Below are 12,577 nucleotides of genomic sequence, written 5' to 3' on the forward strand. Positions count from 1 at the left end.
TAAACTTCCCCCTACTAACTGAAACCAACCAGAGATACTTCTTGTTTCTGCCACCAGGTGGCACTGGTCTGCAGTTCCCATGAAACCTTCCCTGGGGGAGGACACTGTACCACAACTCCACAGCCTTTTAGCAACAATTGCATGGTTTGTTTTTACTTGCTAGTCCGTAATTTAAAAACCTTTGCCCACGTTCAAGTTTCCTACAGGCTAAAGAACACAGAGCAACCCCCGCACAGGGGCCCGGTGGCCGCGCAGCACTACTCACTCGTAAAAGTCCACGGCGGCCTGCAGGGCGCTGCGCACTTCTTCTGGAAAGTCCCCGGCGTCCTGAGGGCCGGGGGCCCCGAAGCTCTTCCCTTTGGCGTGGTACACGTTGCCCAGGTTGTACAGCGCCCTCGCTTCTCCCACCTAGAGGAGGACCCGGCAGAGCTTTTACCGCCACACATGGGCATCAGAGCTCAGGGGCCCTAGTGCCTGCCCCACACCTCTGTTCCTGACGTCCTTCCCACCACGGTCAAGGGGGAGAAAGGCGTCCGCTGGCTGCCCAGACAGAGCCAGACTGATGATCGCTGACGAAAGAAGGGCCTCTCACTATTTACTTTTTTCCTGTCTTTAAAAATGTCTGTTTCTAGCCCTGGCTGGCATAGCTCAGTGGATTGAGCGCGGGCTGCGAACCAAAGTGTCGCAGGTTTGATTCCCAGTCAGGGTACATGCATGGGTTGCAGGCCATAACCCCTAGCAACTGCACATTGATGTCTCTCTCTCTCTCTCTATTTCCCTCCCTTCCCCCTCTAAAAATAAATAAATAAAATATTTTTTAAAGATGTCTGTGTTTCTCTCTGGCTGGTGTAGCAAACTGCACTGAGCGCCGGCCTGCAAACCAAAGGGTCACACTGCTTCGATTCCCGGTCAGGGCACACGCCTGGGTTGCAGGCCAGGTCCCCAGTGGGGGGCGAGCGAGAGGCAACCACACACTGATGTTTCTCTCCCTCTCTCAAAATAAATAAAATCTTTAAAAAACGTATGTTTCTTTTTCTCCTACTTTTCTATGAATGTTTTCAGTATTAACGTTCAGAAAAACTACTGCATGATTAAAGAGAGAATTAAAACACAAAGCAACTTCAATGAAAAAAATGTTTCCTTATTACCTTGTCATTGAGTTTTCTGGAAATATCTAAGTGTCGCTGACAACAAACTACGGCTTCGTCAAAATTCCCAAGAACTTTTAAGGTGTTGCCCAGGTTACCACTAGCTTTAGCTTCCCCCAACTGGTCTCCAATAGTCCTGGGGGGGGAAAAAAAAAGAAAGCAAACTGTATTGTATTAAAATATAAAGTGGTCAGAGTAAGTTTTCTCTAGAGGACAGTTAACATGTGTAAAGTAAGAAAGACCCATTAGCCGTGAAACCTACTTTGAATAAAAATTTAAAACTTACATTTCTGTATTGAAATTTAATTAATTTACATTCATTTGATTAACCTCTAGGGTCATTTCAGTACTGTTCACTCATTTAATTAAACTCAGCCTGAAGAGTCATTTTAAAATGCAGTGCTGTTTAATTAGAACTCACTAAATGTATTTAGTTTGTTTTTAATTGAATATAAGTAGTTTGAAAGTGACAATACAGGGAGAAAGAACATTAAAAAGCTTAAATTAGCCCTGACTGGTGTGGCTCAGCAGATTGAGAGCCAAGCTGTGACCAAAGGGTCGCCGATTTGATTCCCAGTCAGGGCACATGCCTGGGTTGCAGTCCAGGTCCCCAGTAGGGGGTGCTAGAGAGGCGACACAGATGTTTCTCTCCCTCTCTTCCCCTCTCAAAAACAAAACAAAACAAAACAAATCTTTTTTAAAAAGCTTAAATTAATCACCTTGCAAGAGTGAGATCGTGATGGTGGTATTCCAGGGCTTTGGCATAATCGTGCAGGTGGAAGTAGGCGTTGCCCAGCTGGCTGTAAATGGCGCTGAGCGTCTTCAGGTCCTCGGTCCCCACCTGGACCGCAGCCTCGAAGAACGACACGCCGGCGCGACAGTCCCCCGACTTGCACAGCCGCTCCCCTTCCAAGGCCAGTTCCAGGCAAGAAGCTTCCATCCTGCAAAGGGACGCACGGCAGACGTTTACACGCTGCACTGTAACTGCAGAGTCTCCCCCTGCGGGAGCACGACCTGAACACGGGTCCTGCCGACCGCGTTCCGAACGGCGGCCTCTGTGACAGAAGTGGGCACACGGCTGACAAAGGGTAACAACCCGTTATCTACAGCAGGCGTCCATCTGCCTGTTCAGACGTCTCTCGGCCTCCAGCCTTTACACAGGAAAGCTGGATTCTCTGTACGGAGCCCATTTTAACGGCCCCTCCCCGCCAACAACCCACCGTACCAGTGAGAGAACCTGAAACAGTGTTTCCTGAACTGACCGGCCTCCTGAGAGCTTGCGCAGAAGGGGACGCCTGAGATAAGCGAAGTCCTACAGGCCTCCTCTTCTCGTCCAGGTACCTGGGTACCCCCCCCCCGCCATGCCCCCGCCTGTCCCTCCTCCCAGCTCGCTGGCACACGGCCACACATGACTCTCATTCTCTCCCCGTCGTTACCACCACACCATCGCCTGCACCTTGGAAACAAGCAGGCAGCGTATCTTCATGTATTTACAAAGCACGTGTCCATAAGAGAACTGTCATGAAATTGCGCGTTAGAAAGCAAGGACTTACAGATTTGCAGAAATTCTAATTCTCAGTCTGTCACTGAGAATTTTAAAATCCAGAAGAACTGAGTTCCTGTCAATATATATATTCAGGGAGAAAAGCACCGACGCTTCAGGCCCTAACCCGAAACATCAGCAGACGCCCTTCACCAAGGTTGCCGCTGTGTTTCTCCAGCGTTTTTGTGACTCCCGCCGTGTCCACATACTGTCTAGTCCAGGGGCGTCAAACTCATGTCCGCCGGGGGCCACGCCAGCCTGGCGGTTGCCTTCAAAGGGCCGAATGTAATTTCAGGACTGGATACATGTAACTACTCCTTAACTAGGGGCCAGGAGCTCAGCACTGCCACCGGGGAGAAACAAGGTGGAGGGCCGGATTCAGCACTGAAAAAAAATCTAGCTTCATATCTCTGCAACTGAGTTCGATGTGATGCTCATGTTTATTTTCTAATGCACATTAAAAACTGTGTAACTACGGAGACAGAAAAGCACATAAATCCCTCATGCACCGCCAGCAGCGTACCTGTCACCCCTGGAAGACTCGGGGCAGCACCAACTGCCGCCTCAGCAGCGTCAGCTGCGAGCGGATCTGGCCGAGCCGCCCGGGCGCCCGCCGAGGCCCTCGGTGCTGAGCCCCCCGCCCCCTCCCTGGGGGTGAGGTCTGCCCGTCCTGTGTTTTCAAAGCCCCCAGGCAGTTTCCACATACGAGCCACGGGTGAGAATCGCTGCTTTAACATGAAATGTTGAATTAAACATCCACGCATCCAAAAATCGTTCAAATATGGTTATACTTTTGTATTTCCAGTAGCAGGTCAATTAGCATGGTTCTTCGAGGGCTTTTAGGCTCCTGAGAGCCATAAATTAAAACAGAATCATAAAAACAGAACATCAATCTGATGAAGGGACAGGAAATCTAAAAACAGCCAATCACAAGGGTTCAGGGCTGCCTTCTGGTTTGCAATAAACAGCAGCTTGATGTGGTCTCGGCAGGTCATTTTTAACTTCTACGTCCACAAGTTTTTTCAGACAGTCCCAGGGCCTGAGGCAAAGGCGGCCGTTCGCTCACAGTGGGACCGGCGGCCCCGCCCTCGCCGAGGGCCCTGCGCAGCGCGGCCAAGGCAGCCTCTGGCGGACGCCGTTCTGCTTGCCCGCTGACCGGTCAGGCTCAGGAGGGAAGGTCTAAGGCGCATGGAAAAGCCAGTTAAATCAGAACCTTAAAACGCTGTATTGATGTCATTTCAGATGACAAAGTCTACTTTGGTCTTTCACAGTGAAAATGTCCTTTAGAACTCTATTTTTGAAAATGGAAGGATTCACAAAAGAAAACGATTAGATTATTTTTGTTCAGGACTTTACGGTATTCTGTGTGTGAAGAGAAATGAGTCAGCAAAACAGTCCTGTGTGAAAATGTGGTTTAATTTAAGGGTTCTTTTGCTAGACAAGGTACTTTAACTAGTAGTCTTTATTTGTCTAAAATCCGAAACCAATGAACTTCTAAGAATTATCATAGGAAAAAACTGGAAAAGATCTTTTTACATACAAAATACGTTACTTTTGCTATTAAAATTTTTAAATTTAAGCCTGCTACCCACTACGTAAATACATATGGAGCGATTTCACTGCTAGGAAATGGGTACATGATAAATACATGTCCACACAGACGATACATGTAAAAGGATGCTCACAGCAGCAGAAACACAGACAACCGAAATGTCCCTCCACAGGACACGGGTCTACAGAGCTCCGTGCCATGGATCAGCGGACCGCCCGCGCCAGCCCCGGTGCCGGTGGGCGGGAGGGGCAGCCCCACAGAGCGGCCCCACCTGCTCAGGGTTGGGGCTGCTCACCGGAGTCGGGGAGAAGGCAGGAGCAGCACTGCACGCGTTTGCTGCACCCGTGGAAACGGAAGTGTCCCCCTCAAATAAACGGCTTCGCCACAAAGATCTGGCCTTCTGGATTTAAACAGCTACCCAGCACTGCCCTGACTGGTGTGGCTCCGTGGGTTGGAGTATCGTCCCGAGAACCGAAAGGCCACTGGTTCGAATCCCAGTCCAGGGTGCACGCCTGGGTTGTGGGTTCAGTCCCCAGTCGGGGCGTGTACGAGAGGCAACCAATGGATGTCTCTCTCCCACATCGATGCTTCCCTCTCTTTCTCCCTCCACTCTCCTTTCTCTAAAAATAAATTTTTAAAGTAAATAAATAAGCAAACTTAGAAAACATCGTACCGAGACACCATTCATCCAAACAATAGAGCAGTTAAAATCTGGGTATCGGCTGAATGGTGTCATATGAACCACAAGTTTTTCAGGAGGTATTTTATGTTAATTCCCACCAGAAACGGTGGCAGTGAGCTGGCCCTGCAGCTGTCCTTGAAACCCAGGGCGTGGGCTGCCCTGTGGAACTGGCTGCCTTAGCAAAGGGGCTTCGGTGACTAGTGCCTGGAACCAAGGCCTGGAGGCTCCGGTTCACGGTGAACTCGGAGATGCGTTATGGCTCTGGCGCATTTTATCAGAAAACAGTCAACATTCTGGCAAAATCTCCCAACTCCACAACCAAACATATCGAATTGCAAAGCAGTCAAGGCAGGTTGGCTTATAAATAGTTTAGAAGATCATTAAATAGTAACAGAGAAAGTAATTTCATACCCTCCCTGTCTCTGTGCGAGTAGAAATACGCCATTTGTTCGCCCGCTGGGTTGAAAACAAAGAACACACCCAAGAGTGGAAGGCAGACAGGGACTAACCATCTCTGTCAAAGTGCATCCCCTGTACCGAGCCCCCTGTATTCCTCCTCCTAGCGGCCTGTCCCCTCGTGGAGTCGAAGATCAGGCCCTGGTCTCACCACTGCAAACGCTCACCGCGCCGCCGTCTGGGGAGGAAACGGGTCTGTCTTGCTAACTGAGCACACGGCGGTGCGTCTGCAGCTTCTGCACAAGCTCATGTGGTTTCAATTTCTTTCCACTTTCCTATTTTTTAACTTTCCTTCCACACTAGATTTCTTTTACCTCCTTAATTTTGGTTTCTTCTGTTTATAGCATAGCAGTGAAAACAGAGGAAGATTCCAACACTGATGCTTAACCATGTTTTAAAAATTTTTATTGATTTTTAAAAATTTATTCATTTGAGAGAGACACGCAGATTTGCTGTTCCACTTATTTACGCATTCATTGGTTGCTCCTTGTACGTGCCCTGGCTGGGGGTTGAACCTGCAGACTGGGCATATCTGGACAATGCCCTACCCAACTGAGCTGCCCCGGCCAGGGTGATGCTACGTCGTTTTGAATGATTTAACACTGATTATGTCCAAATCTGACTCTCCCTTCAAAGGCTATCGTGGAAGTGGACCAACAAATCAATGTCTTTCTCTTTCTCTCTCTCCCCCGTCTCTCCCCTCCTCTTGCTCTAAAGTCAATAAAAAAGAGAGAGAGAAATGATGGGATTCAGGACTTAACATCCAATACAAGACAAGACTGCTCCGCATCTCCTCCATCGGGCTCTGTCCTCAGCAGCCCCCGAGTCTCTGCAGGCCTCGGGGCCCCCCAACCCCCCAGCCCAGCACCGGCCTCACCCTCAGCTCCCGCCCCCAGGTTTCAGCCACTGCCCCGCCACACTGATCCAGTTGTTCTCGTTTACTTTGCAGGGCACACCACCCTCTGGATTTCAATTCTGATTGGTAACTCCATTTTCACAGTGACTTTACTACGTATTTTACCAAACTCAACTCTCGACGAAGCCCTCCGAGGCGGGGGTCATTACGGAAGGGCCGTCTGCGGCCACACCCAGGGCAGGGCGCTCGGCCACGCTCCTCACCTTGGACCCTGCTGCGGGAGAGTGTCGTTAACAACCAGAATCCAGCACCAAACTGTGTTTCTTTCCAACTTTTATGCAACAGTCCAATTTTTTTACAACATTGAAAAGTACTGATTTATTATTCATAGTAACAACTATGAATACAATTTCTCAAAGAAAAACAAAACCAGAGAAATTAGTTAACCTGATACATCCATGCTCAACATCAACATTTACCGGTATGTATTATCAGTATGTTTCACTTCTGCTTCCCTCTGCGCTCTGCAGTCCCAGATTCTTTTCAAGTATTGTGCGTTCCAGAAAGCACGATTTCATGTTAGTATGTTAAATACGTTAGTATGCATCTCTAACAGATAAGGAGTTGTTTTTAAAAATATGTAACCACAATACTATTTATTACACCTAAAGAGATTAACACTAATCACTTCAAAGTTTAGAAACTAATTCCATTTTACTATCATTCTCCATTTCTCCCTACCTCCACAATTACACTACAAAATGGTACAAAGTACTCTCATTCCTCTTAGGGGTTCCTTAGTGCCCAAAGAATTATTCCATCTCAACGTCACAAATCCTGGGGAGGGATGAGAACCTCCACAATGAAAGAACCAGATGGATAAAACATTCCATGCTAAGCATTTACTAATAACTTACCCTAGGCCACGGCCCCTAATATAAGGGACACAAACCATCACCTGTAATTGTATAGCAATCTGACCGACGTAGAGATTGCCGATTTTGGAGCACTGAGGAGGCCAGAGACCTGTGTGGTACATTCTTCCTAAAAATAGTTACAGAGTTTTAGGGTTCTCCTGGGGAAGTCCTGTCCGAATGTATAACCACGTCTGGTCTATGCTGTGTCCTGGACAAAGGGTAAATCTACAGCTTCCTGCAGGCAGGCAGAGTCCACCCCCTCTTCCCCATGGCTCCTGCAGAATCAAGAGGCAAACCACTCTTGAAAAGTGTGCAGGACAGAGAACTGTCTTACTGGGTGGCTCTGATGGCTGTGTCCAGTGACGGCCAGTGGACATTCCATCGAATGTGGACTGGGCCAGAGGACGTGCTAGGCATCGTGGCTGCCCCCGGGGAGCTACTGGTCAAAGAAAGGTGGCGGGGGAGGAGAAAACGTGTGTCTCCGTGAACGGATAGATTAAATGTTAACGGAGCTGGTGCTGACAGAGGCCCGGGAGCAGAGAGGGCTTAGAGACCAGCTGCGGAGTTGGAAACGGTTCTGGGAGGACAGAGTCTCCGGGCGGACTCCTAGCTACCAGTAGAACCAACTTCACAGAGAAAGCGGGAAGGGCGCTGAGGTCACAGGGGGGGCAGGAACAGAGGCACTGTAACCTGAACAGCAGGGCGTGCTCGGAGCCCAGCGTGCCGCGAGGACTGGAGCTCTGGACGAAGGGGTAGGGGAGGCCCGGTGATGGAAGACTCTGCACTCGATGTGAGCTCAGCTCCGCCCTGCAGGTGCCCAGGAGCCACCAGAGGGATCCCGGGGGGTCCAACCTTCAGGCGTCTCTGGGCCACTCTGGAAGAAGCATTGTTTTGGGCCTCACATTAAATACACTGCGACACATAATCACAAGAAAACCTTGTAATGTTTCCGGTAAATTTGTGATTTGGTGTCAGGCCACACTCAGACATCCTGGGCTGCGTGTGGCTGGCGGGTGGCCGCAGGTCGGACCCTGGGAGGCAGGGTCTGGTTAGCAGCTCTGTGTCCTCCGGTGGCGGACTAAAACGATGGACCCCAGGAGGAAGAGGATGGAGTGTCTGAGGGGCGCCCACGGGCCTGAGCCACTGCAGAGCTGGGGGGCCCGGGTGCGGGGATGAGCCTGGGCAACACTGAGGAGGGAGCGGTGGCTGCACAGTGGGGCAGAGAGTGACGAGGGACCCGTGTCAGTAACTCCGGGTTTCTGGAGCTGTGCCTGAGGGCAATTCATGTATTAAAGCTCATTCTAATTATGTTCCGTGTCTTCCACTCGCTTTTACCTGAATTGCTTTCGTTTTTCGTAAGACTGCCCCCACCTCACCTGAATAACCTCCTTGGCACTCGCCCTAATGTGGACCGCCCCCCCGCCCCCCGCCCCGCGCCCCGCTCTGAGCACAGTCGGCCGCAGCCTCCCGCTCGCGTGCGCGACACCCAGGGTGACAAGACCTGCGCTTGAGACACTGTGAGTGTCCACTGCTGCACGTCCTGACGTTTACTGACCGTGAACGTGGGGCAGTTCCGACCAAGAATTCATCAGCATCTGATCACCTCACTGAAGACTGTATCTTCCAGTCTAATACTTATGTTTGTGCTGATTTCACAGTGTAGTGCAGTGACCAGAACTTCCAGAATAAATGTTAAATAATAACGAAGCAGATATTCTTGCTTTGTTTCCAAACACATCAGAAATGTCATTAATATTTTACCGTTAAATATTAACTGGCTATTAGTTTATCATGTTTAGAAAAATACTCGCACATTCCAATGTTAATACCCATTTTTTAAAAAGCTCATTTAGAAAGATCACCATCTGAAAACTGTAACACAAAAAGTACCTCATTCATTCAGCTGGCCACATCACAAAATCCATCTTTGACTGCCAAAGATTTAGAAATATTTTTCAACTTTACAATACAGCTGCATTATCTGAAGTTACAAAAATATAAAGTAACCATATCCTGTTCCACAGAACAACGATGGACAGAACACTACGGCACATAACTGGTCCCCACTACCCTTCTCCTACAGGAAGGACAGAAAAAACCAGCCGCGGCCACGACGAAGGCAAACTGCTCGCAGGAGGCGCTGCCCGGTCGGCAGACTCGGAGCATTTTCGGAGTCAAACGCGAGGGCGCAGAGCCACGCACGCCCGAGGCAGGGCCGGGAAGCGCGCGCGGAGACAGCGCGGCCTTACCTGTAGCGGACGTGGAAGGAGCGCTCCTCCCGCACGCTCAGCAACCCCTCCTCCATCGAGGCGCAGCGCGGGCGAGCGCGACATGGAACTGTCCCGGGGGCGGGGGCGCCAGGCCGGCCCCTGCCGGCGCCGAGCCGCCGCGGAGCCGCCGCGAGCCGGTGCTAATGCGTCCTAAGCTCCCGCTTCTTCCTTATTAACAGTGACAGGAGGTCAATGTCAGACCGCTTAAAGGTTCAAAATGCGTCCCAGATCCTCGCACTCCTGGCCCTTCCGGCGGCACCTCAGCAACATTTCTGCAAAAGGAATACAAGACGCTTCGCTCGAAGTCCTGTTTTCAGAACCTGCCCGAACCCGGGACCGGACAGAACCGCGCCGCCGCAGACCGCCGCCATGTGGGCCCCGAGGGCAGCACCGAGGGCTCGGCTGTCCCGGGCGCTGCCAGGTGAGGGTGGGGGTGGGATTTATTTGAGAGTGATACCTAAGTTTAACTTTTAAACTGGTTTGAAATACAATTTTATCAATATTTTCTATTATAAAAATACAGAATATGTATCACATCTAAAAACAAAATTATGTTACTTCAAGCTTTAAAAAACTGCTGTTAATAAGTAAAATGAAAATTCAATAATTTTTTGAACAAGCTGATTCTAGACTGTAAATTATTTCTTCAAAGAAGATATTTGTGCTGATATCTATATCTAGGTTATACTCGTATTCATTTGCTCTCCAAGTATAGTCTGTTTGAACTCTTTAAGGCCTTGACAGTGTTTTTTTTTATACTGAGTAGGTACAAAGAAACTTAGGAAACGCGTGTGTGGTCGAAGGACTCAGCAAGCATTCCCGGAACACCATCCAGCCTCACACAGAGAACATCAGGCCTGCCTTTGAGGTCCGCTGGGCGCGCCCACCTCCCACCACGTTTCCTTCCCCTCGAGGGCGGCGCTGCCGTGGGCACAGACGCGAGATCCTGAGCAGAACGCAGCGCCCGGAAACCAGGCCCCGCCTGTGCGGCCGTGGGCCTGAGACGCAGGAGGCGAGGGCGCACGGTGGAGAGCCGACAGCCTCTCCAGCGGACGGTGATGGGCGAGCGGGACACACGGAGGCCCGGGAATAAAACTGGGTCCCTCTCTCAAACCACAAATGCGAATCAACTCAAAATGGATTTCAGACTTAAACATTAAGACTCAAAAGCATAAAACTCCTTGAAGAAAACACAGGCAGTAAACCCCATGATTTCACTCTTTATCTGTGATATTTTGGGGGAAATGTTTCCTCGGGCAAGGGAAACAATAAATAAATAAATGGAACTACATCAAAATAAAAAGTTCTGCACAGCAAAGGAAGTTATCAACCACACAAAAAGACATCCTGCTGAATGGGAGAAGATATTGGCCAATGACACATCCCATAAAGGGTTCATTTCCAAAAAGATAAGGACCCTCACACAACTTAACACCAAAATAACAGTCCGACTGGAAAATGGGCCGAGGACTAGAATAGACATTTCTCCAAAGAACATCCACAGGTGGCCAACAGACAGGAAAAGATGCTCAGCATCACTAATCATCTGTGATGCAAATTAAAACCATGATGACACAATGGAATACTATGCAGCCAAGAGAAAGAAGGAGCTCCTACCCTTTGCGACAGCACAGATGGAACTGGAGAGCATTACACTAAGTGGAATAAGCCAGTCAGTGAGGGACAAATACCATGTGATCTCACCTTTAACTTGAACATAGTTAACAAAAGAAAAAAGCAAACAAAATATAACCAGAGACATTGAAATTAAGAACAATCTGACAGTAACCAGAGGGGACAGGGGAGGGGACCATGGGGGAAAGGGTTTTCAGGAATGCTGTAAAGGACATATGGACAAACCTAAGGGGGAGGGTAGAAGCAAGGGAGGGAGGTGGGTTTGGCTAAAAAGTAAAAACTAAAAACCATGGTGAGATACCACCTCTCACCGGTCAGCACGGCCACCATCAGTCAGTCAACAAACAACAAGCGTGGGCGGGGATGCAGAGAAAAGGGGCCCTGTGCACTGTGGGGGGACTGTACTCGGGAACAGGGAACAGCCATAGGGAAAACAGCACAGAGAGTCCTCAAAAAATTAACAGTAGAACCTCCATATGACCCAGCAATTCTACTTCTGGGTATTCAGCTGAAGAAAACAGAAACATTAATTCAAATTTATTTATTTAAACATCACTAGTAATAACCAAGATATGAAACCTAGATATCCATCAATAGATGAATGAATAAAAAAGATGTGGTACGTACATACAAGGGAATGTTACTCGGCCATTAAAAATGAAATGTTGCCATGTGGGACAACACAGATGGATCTGGAGGGTATTATGCAAAGTGAAGTAAGTCACACAGAGGAAGACAATTACCACCTGCTCTCACTCATGTGTGTAATCTAAAAAAAATTAATAAAAAAAAAACAGAAACAGACGGTTCTGTTTTCACATAAGGATGATGACGGTTACCAAAGAAGAGGGAGTAAAGGGATGGGAATTTTAAATAAAAATAATCATTAAAGGAAAAAAGACTGCATTGCATAGAGAACCATTAAAAATATTTGTTACCCTCACCCAAGGACATTTTTTCATTGCTTTTAGAGAGGGAGGAAAAGGGGAGGGGTGAGGGGAGAGAGAGAGGCATCAATTGGCTGCCTTCTCGTACATGCCCTGATCTCGTACTGGACCTGCAACATGGGTATGTGCCCTAACTTGGAATCGAACCCACGACCTTTGGTCTACTGGACAGTGCTCCAACCAACTGAGCCACATCAACCAGGGCAAGAACCATTTTTAAAATAATGAAAACAAGAAGACAGAGAATGCTATTCAACCATTTCACTGGGACAATTTATATGATTTTACTATTCTCAAAAGGAGAATATCCTAAAAAAACCTCACTCTTACATTATAATCTCCATAACAAGTAAATAATAGTTCATATCTCAAAAACTACTCACTGAACAAAGAATTCTGGATTCGATGATTCATGTTGCAAGAACTCTCAGGCCACACAGTAACAATGTGTTTGTTCATGCTCAGTATTACAGGTAGTCGACAAACCCACTGCACACTGAACACACACGGTACATCTTAGTGTTATGTCTATTATAGCTACTGCTGTTACTAGTTATAAAGTTTGCAACAA

At 48.5% G+C, this 12,577-nt stretch overlaps 1 protein-coding gene across 5 annotated transcripts in view; it reads right to left on the reverse strand.

Moving 5' to 3' along the window:
• The window catches only part of GPSM2 (G protein signaling modulator 2), a 41,670-nt gene that overhangs the window by 15,770 nt on the left and 13,323 nt on the right, over positions 1-12,577 (reverse strand). For 4 of the 5 annotated variants that reach the window (XM_045816534.1, XM_045816533.1, XM_045816535.1 and 1 more), the window contains exons 2-5: positions 9,404-9,696; positions 1,868-2,089; positions 1,149-1,284; positions 266-408 (exon numbers count right to left, since the gene is read on the reverse strand). In XM_045816534.1, coding sequence (XP_045672490.1) covers positions 266-408; positions 1,149-1,284; positions 1,868-2,089; positions 9,404-9,459 — 557 coding nt within the window. In that variant the 5' untranslated portion in view covers positions 9,460-9,696. The remainder of the gene's footprint in view (positions 1-265; positions 409-1,148; positions 1,285-1,867; positions 2,090-9,403; positions 9,697-12,577) is intronic. The other variant, XM_045816536.1, reaches the window with a different exon arrangement.

This window comes from Phyllostomus hastatus, unplaced genomic scaffold (assembly GCF_019186645.2).
Source record: "Phyllostomus hastatus isolate PE091 unplaced genomic scaffold, TTU_PhHast_1.1 phas_scaffold_216, whole genome shotgun sequence".
Classification (NCBI taxonomy): Eukaryota; Metazoa; Chordata; class Mammalia; order Chiroptera; family Phyllostomidae; genus Phyllostomus; species Phyllostomus hastatus.